At 41.7% G+C, this 19064-nt stretch overlaps 1 protein-coding gene across 1 annotated transcript in view; it reads right to left on the bottom strand.

The window, feature by feature from the left end:
* Positions 1–19064, bottom strand: part of ELP2 (elongator acetyltransferase complex subunit 2) — a 171806-nt gene that overhangs the window by 20816 nt on the left and 131926 nt on the right. The window contains exons 15-18 of the mRNA XM_040353517.1: positions 13136–13228; positions 10149–10206; positions 5955–6027; positions 5543–5735 (exon numbers count right to left, since the gene is read on the bottom strand). Of these exons, the coding sequence (XP_040209451.1) occupies positions 5543–5735; positions 5955–6027; positions 10149–10206; positions 13136–13228 (417 nt within the window). The remainder of the gene's footprint in view (positions 1–5542; positions 5736–5954; positions 6028–10148; positions 10207–13135; positions 13229–19064) is intronic.

Raw genomic sequence — 19064 nt, 5'->3', positions numbered from 1 at the left:
TAACAGGAAATTGCGCAGTCATGCAATACTGTAGCCAAACAAGATTGACGTCCTTTTTTTCCCACATTTAGAGCTTTGTTTTGGTGGTATTTGATCACCTCTGCAGTTTTAATTTTTTGCATTCTAAAACGAAAAAAAAAAAAATTTATGGTATAAAAAAAAAAATCTACTTTCTGTTATAAAAAAATACAATAAACTAAATTTTAGTCATACATTTAGGCCAAAATGCATTCAGCCACGTCTCGGGTAAAAAATTAAAATCAATAAGCATATATTTATTGGTTTGCGCTAAAGTTATAGCTTCTACAAACTAGGGTAAATTTTCTGGAATTTACACAGTTTTTAGTTTATGACTGCCATCTCATTTCTTGAGGTGATATAATGGCAGGGTTTTCTTAATTTTCAAAAACCAAATGAGAGCTGCAAAATACTCACCATGCCTCTTAGCAAATACCTTAGGGTCATTTTGGGGGGTTTCGTGCTATCTTGACATTTCAGGGCCTCTGAAACTGTGATAGGTAGTGAGGAGTAAAATCACAATTTTACGCCCTTAGCAATCCTAGGCCCCCAAAAAGTCTCACATGTGGTATCCCCGTACTCAGAAGCAGCAGCAGAATGTATTTTGAGGTCTAATTTCACATATGCCCATGGCATGTTTAAGCAATGTATCATTTAGTGAAATTTTTATGAAAAAAATTAAATAAAATACATATTTTTTGTTATTTTTCTGAAACTTGTGGCAAAATATAAAATATTCCATTGACTCAACATGCCTCTCAGCAAATAGCTTGGGATGTCTACTTTCCAAAATAGGGTCATCCATAATCTGATATGGGAGTGCGTTGGCATCCATTGTTTCCCGACGCGTTTCGTGTATGAACACTCATCAGGGGCGGATGCTCTCACATCTAGAGATTAAGATGTGCATGAGATGGTAATAACACTAAGCATAAAGGAAAGGCATCAGGTCAGTCCTAACTTACGTGTCCAAAGTGCTTGATGTGCGTGATGGAAATGGTTGGGGTGTTAGACAGGGTCGGCAAGAGGGTGTCAGTCCCGGAAGCGGAGGAGATCAAGCCACGTGCAGCTGAGGCGCAGGCATGGACTGTCACAAAGGACAGATGGCAAGATGGCAAAAAGGTGATTTTTTTACAGACTCCATGGCGGTTCCCCCTTATCCTACCACCTTTTAAGAGGAGAATCCAGTCATCTTTTTGCCATCTGTCCTTTGTGACAGTCCATGCCTGCGCCTCAGCTGCACGTGGCTTGATCTCCTCAGCTTCCGGAAATGACACCCTCTTGCCGTCCCTGTCCAACACCCCAACCATTTCCATCACGCACATTAAGCACTTTGGACACGCAAGTTAGGACTGACCTGATGCCTTTCCTTTATTCTTAGTGTTATTACCATCTCATACACATCTTAATCTCTCTAGATGTGGGAGCATCCGCCCCTGATGAGTGTTCATACAACAATGGATGCCAACGCACTCCCATATCAGATTATGGATCCACTTACTGATTCACAAGCAACTACGAGCTACCAATCCCCTTCCCCATGTCTTCCCAACTGTACGATGCAACTCTATAAGGATTCTATTGTGTGTGTTCATGTGTTCTATGGGAGCTGTTCATTTATTCCCCTACTGTTATGCATTGTTGATGGTTTACCTTATGTACCCTTGATGTCCATGTTTCACATGTGATGCCATGTGCCATGAGTTTCCAAGTTGTTACTAAGATGTGCCTTCATTGTGTATTATAGCTGTTATTTTATGTCCAGCCTCATCATGGCAGACACTATACCACACTGTTTTATACCAATAAACATGTTTCCTTTTAACAAACCCCCACGCTGTCTTGAACCTCACTCAAAGTTCCAAATTTCCCTGTATGATAAGTTTAACCCTTTCTATAAGTTTCTGCCTAGTCACTCCTAAAGGAAGGCTAATACCCACTATGTCAAGATTAAGGCTGTGTCTGTCCATGAACGAAAGAGAAATATCTCCTTTCATACAAACTACTACCTTCCTATTAGTCCGCAAATTTGATAATCGGTCTCATAGGCCAAATAAAAGGCAAGAGGGGGCAACTTCAGTTCCTAAAGCCACTTTTGCATATGAGATCACCTGGGCTTTGGGGTTACTAGAGCACTAAGCAGAGCATGTAACATTGTAACAGTTTAACCAGGTTAAAAAAAAGAAAAGAAAAAAGACAAATCCATTAATTCAATAATAAAAAACCCTAATGAACAGAACCCTTTACCCACAGTTGATCTAGAGCAGTGGTTCTCAACCTTTCTAGTGCCGTGACCCCTTGATAAAATTTCCCAGGTTGCGGGGACCCCTAACGGTAAAATTATTTTCGTAGCGTGGGTTGTCAGCATCCAAGGTAAGTAATTTGTGCCCCTAACCCATGGACATTTAGCACTCCTTGAGTCCCTTTCACTTATACAGTATTAAAACCACTTATGGTACATTTAGGGATGTACCCCTCTTTCTCTTTGTTCTCCTTTCTTTCCCTTTTCCCCCCATGCCTCTCTAGCAGTCTTTTGCTCCCCTTTTCTTTGTTCCTTCCCCTCTTCCTTCCATGTAGTCTCTATTTTTATTCCTTCTCATATTTCTTGGTGGGGGGTGGGGTAAATAGGATCAATGGCAATGCTGGTGGGGAGTTGGGATCAGTGGCAGTGCTGGGGGGAGTTCTGATCAGTGAACTTAGGTGCTCTTAATCAAGGTCATCTGCTGATCTGAGAACTGTAGTGGGGACTTTTAATGGCAACTATAATCACAGGTAGGGTTACTCCGCATTCACGGTGTCTCAGACTTTGTGGTGTCTCGCAGAAGTGACACCTATGCTGAAATCAGGAGATAGGGTCTCCTCCAGCCTCTCCCACTTCACATTCCTCACGTCAGCTGACATCTTGTCACTGCCCCCCCCCAGCCATGCCGTGAACTGAATGGGTGGCTGCGGGCTCCAGGAACAGCCCAGGATTTGGTGACCCCCTGGCAAATCCTCATTTGGCCCCCAAGGGGGTCCCGACCCGCAGTTTGAGAACCACTGATCTAGAGAGACCTTTTAACCACTTGACTTCTGAAAGATTTACCCCCATTCATGACCAGGTAATTGTTTGCAATACGGCACTGTGTAACTGACACAATACAAGAAAGTATCTTGCTTGCTTTAGAAACGGAAGCTTGTCCTTGCATGCAAATAAGTCTGATCTACCAGAAAACCCAGAAACTTCACGATTATTGACTCGTTTAGTTGTACTCCACCCCCATTTTGCAGCATTTGCCATCCATTTTTTCACATGCCAAAATGTGTGATTGCTTCTGTGTTTGGTGTGCTGTTACCAATTAATGGCACTGAAAGTAAAACTAGTAATTTTAGTTTTATAAAGGTGGCCATACACTATACAATCTGATTGTACAATCTCCTTTAGATCTGCCATCAATTATGTAGTGCAAGGTCCTGCCTGTTTGGTTATTGAGTGATTGGCTAGATAGGGATTTCCTCCCATTATATACATTTGGCAAATCTAAAAAGGAGATTGTGCATTCTTTGGGGCAATTGCTGTGTGTAGGGCAGCCCATTCAGGTGGATGAGCTGCCCTATGTGTGATGACTGAAAATGTTCCAAAAATGCAAACCCCCCCCCCCCCCCCCCAAAAAAAAAAGTGTGTGGGAATGCGAGATACCGCTATGCAGAGATGTGAAAGGGGCTTGACCGCTCAGTGTTTGTCCACTCCCTCCTATGTACTTGTATAAAGATGGCCATACACCATGCAATATGATTGTGTATTTAGTGAGAAGGGTGATCACTGATTGATTGCATTTCATTTAAAAATTGTGCACCTGGGAATCGGAGGGTGGATCATGCAGGGTGTGTGCTAATGAAGGCAGCTGGTCAACTCCTTCCTGTGTCATAACCTAAAGTCTGTAAGGACGCAAGTCAGAAGAAGCAATAGATACGTTTGGATTCATCGATGTAGGACAGTAAGGGGTAAGTGTCTGTAGATTTTATGGAAAGCTTTGATATTTTTTGCAAAAAAAGAACATGAATGCTATATTGGTGCATAGGGGAGCTGGAATAAAAAAAAAAAAAAAAAAGAAGAAAAGGTGAACTTGGTCTTTAAGCTTCAGCTGCCACAAATCTGTCCAAACATTGAGGTCTGCTTGTAAGTTGGAGATATCATTTTCCACTATATAGCTTGGTGTCATCTGCAAACACTAAAATGGCACTTTTAATCCAAATGTAATATGATTTAGAAATAGGTTAAAAAGAGGGGGATCCCAACAATGACCCTTGGGATACACCACTACTAACATTAGACCATCAAGAGTTGGGACCATTAATCACTATTCATTGAATGTGGTCTTTAAAACCACATTCTATCCATTTACAGGCTAAGTTTAAAAGCTAATAGAGAAGGAGATAGGCGGATAGATTGGGGTAAGGAGTTCCATAGGCTTGGAGAGGCTCTGGAAAAGTCCTGGAGATGAGCATGGGAGCAGGTGATGAGAGAGCTAGAGAGTAGGAGGTCTTGAGAACGATTAGGTTGGTATTTAGAGACTAGGTCATTTAGCATTTTTAACACCACCACAAAGTTGCTTCAGACATTTTTTGTCTTACCCCAGTTAAAAGCTCCCAGAGGAAGCAGTGACCGATAGTGTTCCATTTTTTTAGATCACCCTTGCCTTTTTCAGGGGCTACAAAAGAGCATGAAGGTTTTTGTCTGTCCCTGCATTCTGGTCCACATACAAGCAATGGATGCTTAGATCATCTAAGGGCATATTGCTAAAGCAATGAATGTAACATTCACCAAATATTTACTACAGGTGCAAGTGTTTGTAATTGCAGAGAATGATTAACCACCTGTAAGGACCCATTCACATCAGTGGGCGTGTTGGTGAATGACACCCTAACGCACCAACATTGGAATGCACCACTGACAGAATTTGCCACAGATTAGATTCTTAGCTTGCTTTTATGTGAATGGGCTGCCATGTTATTCCCAGCTTTACCCATTTTAAAATACTTTCATTTCTAAATGTTATCTAGATTTGAGTTACACCAAAATGAACAAAAGGTCTCTACAGTACTGCAAATACGACCCAGAGAGCAAGGACTGTTCTTAAGAAACATGGCAAAAAATATGACCTGGAAGACAAAACACTCTCTGTTAAATATATATCAGATTCTCTTCCTCATTTCTCCAACTTCTAACACTTTATAAAAAATGATGCCCACATGTTTTCTATCATAATACAGAACCCACCTAACAGATTATCAGCTTTCGTGAACATCTCAAACATAGGAATTAAAAATTAGCCTTTTAAAAAATGTTTTTTTTGTTCATGGTTAAGACCATTTAAATAAAATCACACCTTAGGAGTTCTCTAAATGAAAAAAAAGATATATTTATGTAACTGTCAAAAGACAACACAGTCAATAAATATGTGTACATCTGAAATTTAAACCTTATTTTTCTGGCTAGACATCCAATTAACAGAGAGCATACAAGCACACATCTGCTACTCACCTGACAGCATTGGAATTCCCTCCTGCTTCCTCCACAGGGACCAGTTTCTATCTCTGGAAACTGCTAATAGGAATTTGTCATCAGGAGAAAATGCCATCTGAGTAACAGTCAGGTTGTGAAACGACAAGCTCTGGATCTGTTTCCAGCTTGTGGTACTCCACAAAATAATTGCTGCGTGTTCTCTTTTGGAAGCCTAAACAGGGGGGAAGAAAATGGCAAATTGGGTCAACCAATAACAAACCTGACACAAAGATACAGCAAGGTTTTTTTTTTTGCCAAACATATACGCTAAAAACATGATGAAAAATACTTAATTTTCAATACAGATATTCTAGCTGCACCATACAGAGTTTGTATACCAGAGGGGGTTAACCATCTATAAAAAAAATTCCCCCAACGCTGCCACCATTACCTTACAAGCAGAGGCAACAATTGTTCCAGCACTGTTGCAAGCCAGAGAGAAGATTTCATATCCATGCCCATACCTAAAAATTAAAGAGTGGAGGTAAATAAATAAATAAAAGATTAAAAAACATTTACTTTAGGCTTTGCCAATTAGAAAAAAAAAAAAGCACAAAAGTTATGGCATTTTTTTTTTTTTGAAAAAAAAAAAAAAAAAAAAAAAAAAGGGGGGGGCAATGCTAGCCCTGGGAACACTGCTGACCAAAGTACATGCCAGTGCGGCTACAAGAAAATGGCCGCCAAGTATACAAACAATCCAGCATGTGTTTTTTTTTTGGTTAAAAAAAAAAAAAAAGTTATGGCATTTATGACCATCAGCACCTCATGTCCTTTTTTATTAAGTCGTGATTAGTACCATGGCATGTACCTTGGTCAGCAGTGTTCCCAGGGCTAGCATTGCCCCCTCCTGCAGCCTGCTCATGAGCCACAGGAAACATTGGATAAAGGCATTGAGCCTCATGTTTACACCAATGCGGCTTTGAAATTGTGCTACTTTAGTACCATTTCAAAGCGGAACATCAGTGCGATTTGCACTGTCGATTTCATTGCCGCTTGCGACTTCATACAACAGAAATCTATGCACGTTGCAATGAAATCGGCAAAAAGTAGTGCAGGAACCTTTTTTAAAAGGCAACATGATTCATGGCAATTTGTAATGGTCCATTGCCGACAATTCGGTGCGACTTGTCATGCGTTTGGAATGGTCACATTGTACTGGTGTGAACTGGGGCTTAGGGTACAGTGCCCCACTTGCTCACATCTCCAACAACATTTGGTATCCCTTTGTGTATGGTCAGCTTTGCAAGAGACAGCCTTAACCACTTCAGTTGTACCCAAACAAAATCAATGTTTTTGTTTTCCCCACAAAAGTGCTTTCTTTTGGTGGTATTGGCTCAGCTCTGCAGTTTTTATTTTTTGCACTGTAAACAAAAATTTTTAAAATTAAAAAAAAAACAAAATATTTTTTACTTTCTGCTAAAATAAATACCCCCCCCCCCCCAAAAAAAATTCTTCATCTGCTTGGGCCAATATGTATTCTACATATTATTGGTAAAAAAAAAATCGCAATAAGCGTATATTGATTGGTTATAGCATCTACAAAATAGGGGATAGATTTATGGCATTTTTTCTTTTTTTTTACTAGTAACAACCGTGATCTGAGATTTTTAGCGGGACTGAGACATTGCGGCGAACAGAACAGACACTTTTGACATATTTTTGAGACCATTGACATTTATACAGCGATCAGTGCTTTAAAAATGCACCGATTACTGTGTAAATGTCACTGGCAGGGAAGGGAGGTTAACACCAGGGGGGGGGGGGCGCACCTGCTATGGCTCTTAAAGGTGCGGCCGTACATATACAGCAATTTGCACAGGAGAGACAGATACAAGTCCAAAGGAGAAAGGAGATTCGCGGTCCAAGGGCCTAGACCATGGAACGCTTTACCAACCAGCATTCGGTTGGAGGAGAACCACTTGACGTTCAGGAGAAAGATCAAGACTCATCTCTTTTGATACCAAAGGAGACAGGAACAACAAGCGCCCAGAGGCGATTAAGTTTGCATGTGCTGCGCTATATAAGTTTTCATTCATTCATTCAGAGCCAACCTGCCGCCGTATATGTACAGGAGCTGGTCGGCAAGTGGTTAAATAACCACAACACTTCTTCTCTAACAGCTAAAACTACTTGCCAAAGGTCTTTGACAAAATCTTTCTACGCTGCGCAGTGTGAGTGTCACTAGAGCTACATGCAATTTCTGAGGCTCACGGATGTTGGATAATTATTTATTCTTCTTCCTGTCGACTAAGGGTTACAACTAACTCTTGTACTGCAAAGAACAGGCATTCTACATTACATAAGGGGTTCAAGCATGAATCAGATATTTACTTGTAAACTGTCATGACAATCAGAATTCTAAGTATGCCTGCCATGTTTTTCCAAAGATTTTAGTTTTGAACTGCTAAAGTTGAATTTACAATACAAATATTCACTGTACACCAACAGTTTTTTTTTTTTTTTAAAGAAATGTTACCAATCGTTCTGTGCAACAGAAAATTAAACTTTTAAAATGTCTTTGCTACTGATGAAACGGTTATTCATCATCCCAAAACTGTACGTGGTACAGATACAAGTCATTAAAGCTGAATTCCAACTTTCTTTTCACTAGAACTAAATGGAATGATCAATCTCAGCATAGATCATACCCCTGTACCAAGTTGCTCCGTTGTATGCATATCCCTTGATATTCTGGGTTTAGTTGTGGTAAAAATCCTGCTGATAGACTCTGTCCCTTCCACAGCCACTTCTTGCATCAGCTAGAGTCTGTAACACCCTTTGTAGTCCTTAAGACTCTGATATTGGGTGAAATTGAATACATCCTAATTAGCATTCAATCCCGCCCAGTCACACCTACAGAATAAGTCCAAATCTCTCATATGGGTGGAACATGTAACATGTTCCAAAAGGTGAACACCAAACGAAAGCTCTATTTGTAGGGAAAAAAGGGACGCCAATTCTGTTTGGGAGCCACGTCGCACGACCACGCAATTGTCAGTTAAAGCGACGCAGTGCCGAATCGCAAAAAGTGGCCTGGTCTTTGACCAGCAATATGGTTAAGTGGTTAACTCACAATTGCACAGTCATGCGACGTGGCTCCCAAACAAAGTGGACGCCCTTTTTTTCCCACAAATAGAGCTTTCTTTTGGTGGTATTTGATCACCTCTGCAGTTTTTTATTTTTTGCGCTATAAACAAAAATAGAGCGACAATTTAGAAGAAAAAAAAAATCACATTCTTATTGATTGGTTTGAGCAAAGGTTATAGCGTCTACAAAATAGGGGATAGTTTTATGGCATTTTTATTAACAATTTTTTTTTTATTTGTAATGCCGGTGATCAGCGATTTTTCGGACACTTGTGACGCCATTTTGGGACCATTGTCATTGATACAGTGATCAGTGCTATAAAAATGCACCGATTACTGTAAAAATTACACAGGCAGTGAAGAGGTTAACCACTAGGGGGCGTTGAAGGGGTTAAGCGTGTCCTAGGGAGTGCTTATAACTGGAGGGGGGATTGGCTGTGTGTGACACAACACTGATCACTGCTCCAGATTATAAATAAGAGGGAGGAGATGGACAGCCGCACTCCAATAAAGTGTAAAAAATGGTGCCTTTTACTCCAGTAAAACGAAAACTACAACAGCAAAAAAAAAAAAAAAAAAAACGCAAGCAGTGGGGTAACGGAGCTGACGCGTTTCACATCGATAACCGATGCTTACTCATGCTCCAGATTACAGGGGGCTGTGATCAGTGTCCTGTCCCTAGGAAGAATGGAGAAATGCTGGTTTACATCAGCATTTCCCCATTCTTCCTCTCCGTGAGACAATTGCGTGTATCCCTGCGGACACCCTTTCATAAGCTACTGTATGTTATTAGGTAAAGGCCTATATTGTCTAGCTGTAGAATCAATTTAGCCATAAACAAAACATCCATGATGACATACACTAGATTAGCTTGTTTTTTAGAAACTTGTATTAAAGAAACTTTGATTAGGGCAAAATAAAAAATTTGAAGGTGCAATTTGTGAGATCAATATATATTCCAAATTAATAAGGGTTAAATGAAAGACACCTTATTAAAGGGGTTGTAAAGGTAAAAAATGTTTTCCTAAATAGCTTCCTTTACCTTAGTGAACCCTCTCCTCTCACCCTATGTGGCCCCTACCTGTGAGCAATCTTCTGGGACACGTCACAGGTCGCAGAAGATTGACTGGCCAATAGCAGAGCGCAGCACGACTCGTACATACGCAGTGCGTACCCGGCTGCAAAGCCATAAGCTGTCACAGCCGGGTGTCCACAGTTGCTATGACGGCACCGCCAGAGAGGAGGGGAAGAGGAGTGAGGCTCCGGGCGCCCGCATCGCTGAACCGTGGGGCAGGCGAGTGTCTGTTTATTAAAAGTCAGCAGCTACACTTTTTGTAGCTGCTGAATTTTAATAAACGAAAAATGGGTGGAACTACACTTTAATAAGTAAACTGGTTGTCGCAAAACAAATACATTTAGGAGGGAAAAAGTTAGTAACAAATATGCAGGGAAATGTTGCAAGTGTGTAAAGGCTGAAGTAAGACAGTAAGAGAACTTACAATTTTTGAACTTCAGGCCACAGTGTGTTCTGCAACAAATGATCTTCAGTTGGAGGTTCTACAAATAAAAAGACTTACAATGCAAACAATCCAGCAACGCATAGTACATTTCTAATTTGTCACAGTAATAAAGACAGAAGACTTTACTCAGGCTTTTTGTTCTTTCACTAAATTGGTTTTGTATAGCTTAGATGTATGTGTTGGATCATCAGCCTGCTAAAGGAGAAATTTGCACTAATCAAGCACTGGCCATAGCATACAGTTTCACGCTGTAAAATATAGTGCTATTCTTTCTGCTCCTTGCACAGATCTTTTATTGCATGCATTATTTAAATAAAAAGGGGGGGATCTTCTAAAAAGGGCATGCATTATTGTTGCCCCATCTGGGGGCGTAATCATTTTGGGATGTGGCGAGACAGTGGAATATCTTGGTTTACAGGAAAGAAAGGATCTGGAGCCACCTCTGGCATTCCCTGAGCCTTTAGGCATTATCTTTAACACCTGGTCTAGTTTTATGGGATGTTTTAGGCCGGGTTCACACCATGGGAATTGGATGCGGCTTAAACTGCATCCAATTCGCAGAACATTTCTAAATACATTAATTTCAATCAGGCCCGGTTCACATATGTGCGATAAATTTGCACTGCCGAAAAAACGTGTGCGTTTTCTAGGCATTGCGGTGCGGCTCAGGTGCAAATTCAGGCCCATTATCTTCTATGGGCACGCATCTGTTTCGCAGATGTGTTCATTTCTCATCAGGATTTCTCTCATTCTCCTCAATACACTTCCCCCTCCCCTCTCCAAGGGCTCCAAATTCGCAGCTAAAACGGAGATGATCTGCTGAACAGCGCTCTTATCTTTTAGCAGAGATAACAATGCTGGAATTCGCACCGCACAAGTGTGAATCCAGCCATATAGCACTGTGGGCTAAGCAGTCAGAGGAGGCTGGGCCACCAATGAAACTGTTCAGACATCAGTCTTTTTTCCATTTGACTCAGTTGTGGTACTCGCCATGTCCTTTTATGATGGATGGACTCTTACACTTGGTATGAAGCCTTTATGATTTGAGTTTATATTTGAGTAAGAAGACTATTGTACATTTGTGTCTACTTTGGTCACCTGCTTAATAGGCTCCCAACTATTTGGGGTGACATCTAAGCCATGCATATAAAATCTCCATGGTTCACCTGGAGACGGGCGCCAAAACTTCTGTACTTAAAAATCCCCACAGGCGATGCTTTAAAAATGTTCACTGGTTATATGTTTTGAGTTACAGAGGAGGTCTAGGGCTAAAAATATTGCTCCAACGTTCGGGGTGACACCTCACATGTTTGGTTTGAACACAGTTTTCATATGTGGATGGGACTTAAGTATGTGTTCGCTACTGCGTGCGAGCACACAGGGACAGGGGCACTTTAAAAAAAAAAAAAAAAAAAAAAATAGTTCTTGTTAATTCTACTTTTAAGCTTGACACTTTAAAAAAAATGTATCTCACCTCTAGGCTGGGAATCCTGAAATAATAATAATAAGATCACGGCTTCCCAGCCGAGGCGCCGTCATAACATTGCGCCCAGCCTCCGACGATCATAGAGACTCCGGCGACCAATTTTAGGCTGATTTTATCTGATGTGTCAGAGAATTTGTCAGGAGTTATCAGGCTGATAACAGAGGAATGGGTCAGGAGAGAGCTACTGGACATAGGTCTTTGAAGAGAGATAACAAAATTCTGCAGATATATGTGCCCAGCTCAAATTTCATGGATTGGGTTTACATCCACTTTATTAAACCATCTGTATAATGATTTACATGCAAAACTAGTAACTAGGAATTGTGTAAATTAGTTATCTAATCTGCATGACTGATCAACAAATACCTGTTCCCACACAGAGGGTATTAAAACAATGAGGCTTTTCTGTACGGGATTCAACATATCTTGCACCCTGCATGTAGCAATTTACCCTGGTAACAACAACTAGGCCCAAGTATTGGATTTATAATCTCCTCGTATTGTTTAACTAGATCACTGCGCTGTTTTTAGGCCCCGCTGAGCAGGCGGATGACAGGTCCATGCCCGCTCACTGTGCAGAGCGGACACAGTCCCGTTCCCCTTTATGGGGAAATCGAGTGGAAACGGACCGCCTGTCCATTTTCATCCGATCCGGCAGACAGCTGGAAAATAGGACCACCATCGGTCTGCATTTTGCGGGCAGTATCGGATTGGATGGGGCAGGTTTCCGCTGACATCCACCACTCCATAGGGGAGACTGCAAGATCCAATCAGGTCCACCTGAAAAAACTGACAGGCGGATCTGTTCGAAAAGCCTGTGTAAAAGAACCCTTACTGGGGGCAGATCTTTGCCCATGTGTGATAGGCAAGAGCTAGAGCACTGTCTGCATGATTAAAGGAGCAGCTGCACTGAGGGAAGCATCTGAAGTGTATGCCATTCCAAAAATCAGCTGGCATCTGGGGTGTTTCCTTTTTACACAGCTACTACAATCAGTACGTACTGATACTAAAACACTGGTACTTTTAATTCTGCATTCACAGGGTGCAGCTAAAGAGATTCTGTTTTTAATTTAAATCACTGTTTGGCCCTTTGATTTTTCACTTTGTCATTGAGAGGCCCACTCACACTTCAGGTGACCCCTGACATTGGAGCTGAACAGTCAGACTCATATAAAGTTAGTAAATGTAAAGGTAGATGCATATACATCTTAAATAGTAAACCCGTAAATTAACAGTAATGTAAGCCAAAATATTCAAATACTTAATTTCATACATGTTTGACTGGTTCTCAAGAGCAATGATACTCCAACACCTTACCATAAATATCAGTAGAAGTTTTATAAAAGATTAGATAATTAAAACGGAAATGAAAGTGTGCAACATTGGAGTGAAATATAATATTGTTTGGTAACATCTTATATAAAAATACCAACACTCTCGATTATCTATTAAAAATAAAAGGAAAAGCTTCTTGGCTCACCTGTCAGGACAAGGGGCTGAAAATAAGGCTGAGAATACGGATCAGAAACACTACTAAACGTGTCTTCTTGAACTGCAGGTCCACTTAATTCCCCTATGAAAAAGGAAAAAAAACATGTATTACAATTATCAATGAAATTAATAATTGTGTGTCAGTTTAAATGGCATGTACTGTATTTACAGGTCTACAAATTAAACTACAATTCAAAGAAAGGATTCCCAGAGTACCATTTGTTTTCTAGAGAAAGCACAGCAGTTATCTCATTTCAGAAAGGCTGCCTCTAACTGAAGCCACGGACACAGCCATGGGATAAGGTATGAGGCACTTACCTCGTTTGATTCATTCATGTGTGTGTAAATTTCAGCTTTGGTTATTGCATTCATTTGGGGAAAAAAAAAAAAGAAGAAAAAGAAAAATTTGACTTGCCTGTAAATTCCATATCTTGGAGTACAGTACACAGACAACATATTCATAAACAATGGGTTATAGGCATGTACCTTTAAGTGATCAGACACCAGCAAACTTTTGAGGACACGCTTCCCAGGGCGCCTTTCTCATAGCCTTCCCCACACACCTTCCACATCCTCAGATTTGTAGCAAGCAATGCAGAATTAACCAAGGAAAGGTAAAAAATGTAGGTTGGTCTGTGTCCTGTACTACAAGATATGGAATTTTACAGCCAAGACAAAATAATTTGTATCTTACTCATACAGGACACAGGCAACAAATGCATACACTATGGGATGTCCTCAAGCAACGCATACAAAGGGCGGGCAAAAACTAGGTAAACATAACTATGTCAACAGGCAACAGCAGATGCCAAAAGGACCCGCGTTCAAAGTGCTGCCGAGAAAACCTTGTGGCCATAAGCTGAATCTGCAGAAGATGTCTTCCTGGTAAAAAAAAACTTTAAGAAAATATGAACAGGAGATGGCCTTACACAGTTGAGCTACAGAGGCTTGATCTCAAAAAGCCCAGGAAACTCCCACTGATCTGGTGGAGTTGACATGTAACAGTGCAGGAAGAGCGTTTTTTTTCCCTATAAAAATAACAACATTCTATACTTGCATGCTGTTGCAGTGGATTTGCACCGAGCTGCCTGGATCCTCCTTTTCTTGGGTCCCTTTTTGCTGCTACTGCCCCCCCCCCCCCTGCCCGAGCTAAGTCACAGCTCCCTCTCTCCCCTGATTGGCTGGCTGACTTTGATTGACAGCAGTGGGAGCCAATGGTGCAAGTGCTGTGTCTCAGCCAATCAGGAAGGAGAATCTCAGACGGCTGAGACATTCATGAACATCGCTGGACAGAGAGGGACCTCAGATAATTATAAGGGGTGCTGGGGAAGCTGCTGTACACAGAAGGCTTTTTATATTAAAGGTATAGACTGCATTAAGATAAAAAAAAAAAAAAATTCTGCCTTTACAACCCCTATAAGAGAAAAATTTCTTGCAACCAAGTTTCTTATCCGACTTACAATGGTGGATTTTAAAGCAGGGTGCACTTTCAGGGGTCGCCAGAATGCGAGCCACAGAATAATGCCTGGGCAAATTAGGATTTCCAGGTATAATAGATCTTCCTGGAAACCAATTTTCTTGCTTTTAGTAAGGTAGAAACCACAGACTCAGAAATCCCTCTATGCTTCAAGACTTGGGTTTCAACAGCCCTGCCATTAAAACTAGAGTAATATAATGAAATAAAGGACTTTGAGATAGCAGACCTGGCCTGTAGGGAAAGGGCCAAGGGTTGTCTCCTAGAAGTCTGGGTATGTGTACCAGGTTATTTATTTATTTATTACTATTTGTTTGTGAAGCGCACATATACCACCAGTCGGTGGTGCCAAAGTGGTTTGACAGATTGCCCGGATGTTCTGGCGAGGGTAGCATAAATAAACGCAACTGCTGCAGGGCAGAGGAGGAGATAGAGAAAAAGAGAAGAAGAGAGAAGGGAGAGGGAAAGAAAGATTTAGAAGGCAGCGAGTGGATGAACAGAGGAAGATTGACCTAGGATTGGAATGCTTGGAAAAATAGCCAGGTCTTGAGCTTTTTCCTAAACGTATATAGGCTTGGGGAGATACGAATTTTAGGCAGGGTTTGGTTCCAGAGATTTGCCCCCGCAGAACCAATCGGTTTATCCCCTATGGAAATTAGCCTATCAGTATTGCCAGTGATTAGGGCTTTGTCGGCTGAACGGAGACAGCGTCTAGGTGTATAGTGTGGGGTCAGGTCTGACAGGAACTGTGGACCCAGCTGGTGGTAACCACTGTAAATCAGGCAGAGGATTTTAAAATCAGCACGTTTTATAACCGGGAGCCAGTGGAGTTCTTTAAGCACAGGGCTGATGTGATCTTGCTTTTGAAGATTGTAAATGAGCCTGGCTGCTTGATTCTGCACCAACTGCAGTTTCTTAAACCATTTGATGGGAATGCCTAGTAGGACTCCGTTTGAAAAGTCTAGGCGAGAGATAATTAGTACCTGGACTAAGTCTTTCCTTTGATCCTGGGTTAGGAGGTGTTTGGTCTTGCGGATGAGTCGTAAAAAATGGGTAGCTCTCTAAACCGATTGTCTGACCTGGGGAATCATACTTAGTTTTTCATCCATGATAGCCCCCAGGACCTTCACCTTATCTTTCGGTTTTGGTGTCAAGCCTAACTCGGTGGGCCAGTTTTGAAGAAAGTCCAACTTTTCCAACCACCATGACTTCTGTTTTGTTGCCATTAAGGCACAATTTGTTGATGGCCATCCAGTGGTAAATATCACGCAGACAATTGGCCAATCTTAAGGGCATGTCAGGGTAAGTTAGATCATCAACTATCAACTGGACGTCGTACGCATACAGATGGAACCAGAGTCCATATTTGGCAATAATGTTGGGTAAAGGCCTAAGATAAACGTTAAAGAGAATGGGGGACAGGGCGGATCCCTGTGGGACCCCATTCTCCACTATGGTAATCGGGGATAGGAAAGGGCCCATCTTAACTTGGTGGGTGCGGGCTGTTAAAAAAACACGAAACCAAGCGAGGGCAGTCTCTCCCAGCCCGAAAGTGGACTCGAGTCTGGTTAGCAGGATGGAGTGATCCACTGTGTCAAAGGCTGCGGACGGGTCAAGCAGCACCGGGGCTGCTGACCCGCCCACATCCACCACGTTGAGGAGCTTCTCTCGGGTGAACTTCTGGGCTAATCTGGGGCAATCAGAATAACCACATTTCTCTCTTGCTCTATTTTGTGTAGCATGGAAGACAAAATGTGTACTGGAGGGAAGGCATAAAATTAGCCTGAACCAAGTGTGGGAATGATTAGTGCAGCGCAGAAAGGATTCCCGATTCTGATAACAGAGGTAGCTGCTTGTTGAATCTGAAAGCTAGGAGGTCCATATCTAGAATCCCTATATACTATCCTTGGCATATCAAACTTAACACTTCTGGATGTAGAGATCATTCCTCTTGGTCCAATTATGATGGCAGAGATAATCCATCTTCTAAATGTCCACTCATTGGATGTGGACCCCAGAAATTGCTGGGCAGCGAGTTTCTGTACAAGAGATAATGCTATTTGCTTCCCTCAAGGCAGCAAGGATCCTTAAGCCCTGTTGATTGTCGATATATGCCACTGTGGCTGCATTGTCTGAATGAAACTGGATTGGGTTTCCCTTCAGAAGGGGGTTCCAGTGCTGCAGGGACAACCTTGACTGCTTTAAGCTCCAGGATGCTAATGGGGCGTTTGGTTTCCTTTCTTAACCATGTTCCTTGAACTACCAAAAAAATAATACTCCCTCCAGTCTGTTGTAAAAAGACATCCCAGTAGTAGGGGAGTAAGGACTTCCCCACTGTTGGGGCTGGAATGGTAATCCACCAAGATAAAGAAGTTCTTGTTTGGCTGGATAGGAACATGGTTAAGGTGAGGGAAAGAATCTGTATTTTCAGTTATAACAAAAGGCTTTGTTGGAGCTCTTAGGGAAATACTTTTGTTGTCTAGAATAAAGACATTTGCTTGGAATGTTTCCATGGTCAGACTGTTGAACACCTAGCTGAAAGCCTGGAGCAGCTGAATTGTCCTTCAGATGACACAAATAGCCTGTGTTTCTGCTGGTGCTGGTCTGGACACAGATTTATGTAAGTGCATTAGACTGGCTTGATTATATTTAGTGGGCCAGATTCAGATACATTGGAGTATCTTTCCGTCCGGCGTAACGTATCTTAGATACGTTACGCCGCTGTAACTTTGGGCGCAAGTTCCGTATTCAGAAAGAACTTGCGCCCTAAGTTACAGTGGCGTAACGTATGTGGGCCGGCGTAAGCCAGCCTAATTCAAATGGGGATGTTGGGGGCGTGTTTTATTTAAATTTGCTTTGACCCCGCGTATTTTAAGTTTTTTTTAACGGCGCATGCGCTGTTCGTGAAAAAATCCCAGTGCGCATGCTCGAAAATCCGCCGCAAAACGTCATTGCTTTGAACGTGAACGTAAATTACGTCCAGCTGTATTCGCTAACGACTTACGCAAACAACATCAAAATTTCAAAACTCGGTGCGGGAACGACGGCCATACTTAACATAGGATACGCCGCACATACCCCTCATATAGCAGGGGTAACTTTACGCCGGAAAAAGCCGAACGCAAACGATGTAAAAAAAAAAAAGCACCGGGCGGTCGTTTGTTATAAATAGTAATTTGCATATTCCTCGCGTAAACAAATGGAAGCGCCACCTAGCGGCCAGCCAGAAAATAAGACACTTACACCTGTCGGATCTTAGGGATATCTATGCGTAACTGATTCTCTGAATCAGGCGCATAGATACGACCGACCGCACTCAGATATGACGGCGTATCAGGAGATACGCCGTCGTATCTCTTTTCTGAATCTGGCCCAGTGTGTTTTAATAAACGTGCTGCACTATCGATCTACCATTGTCTTTTTGGAATTTGTGATTTCTAATTGGATGTGAGAGAGGAGCTGCACAGGAGGGCATATTATATGCTGAATTTCCCATTATCTACCTTGCTGGTTTTGTTTGAAGGCTGAAAAGGTCTTTACGGCCATATGAATCTGGTGAGTAGTTCCCCTAACCTTATGTGATGGACCACTTTAATTTGGGAGTGAATAAGTTGTCACTGATAACACAAGGCATGGTGTATGGGACTATTTCACATTAAAAAAAAACAGTAATGAATTGCACAGGAGATATTTGTTGAAATGGTGGTGGGCATTATGCTGTAGATTTTATAGACATCGATAATAAAATGTTTTGTTTTTGTTTTTAATTGTTTGAAGTTTGTTTGGCATTGGTATATGAAAAGTTTTTTTTTAATATATTGTGGGTTTTTCACAGCACACATAAAGGGGTATTCACATTGTTGAGTTTGTATGCACTAGTTTAGACGCAACGCCTTACTTCAAAGATTAATATTTGTTTAGTGGTTTGACACAGGGCAAAGTAAGATTTCTAAGCACAATACCAGATCTTTCTGAAAGGGGCTTTTAGCCCTAGCATGAGTAATAAAGAAGAGAAATTTGTCCTGAGGTAGAAAGACCCTGGATTAATTTGTGTCCAGCGTCCGACCCAGGTACTCCAATCTGTGAGATGGCCCAGCAAGACTTCAGGAGGTTGAGGATCAAACCAAAGCTATGCAGAACCTATACAGTCTGTTAGATGTTGGCTAATAGAGATGGGGGAGAACTGATGCTTTAAAACAGGAGATCATTCAGTACTCCACAAAGTGCATCCTTTGTGAATGGATAATAGCCAAAACAAGACAAATTGGGAGCACATGAAGAAGGAAGGAGAGTGTGAAACTCTAGCTTGCAGGTCCTGGATAAAGGCATCTGAGATTTTCAGGGACCAGAATACCAGTAGACAAAAAGGGGAGGGGGGATAGGGGTGGGACTTTAGATAAGGCATATGATAGACACTACCACAGGCCTCCATCCCTGTAAATGT

The sequence above is a fragment of the Rana temporaria genome, chromosome 5 (assembly GCF_905171775.1).
Source record: "Rana temporaria chromosome 5, aRanTem1.1, whole genome shotgun sequence".
Lineage (NCBI taxonomy): Eukaryota > Metazoa > Chordata > Amphibia > Anura > Ranidae > Rana > Rana temporaria.
Note: the sequence above shows the minus strand (reverse complement) of the source record. Positions and strands in the feature narration are given on the sequence as shown.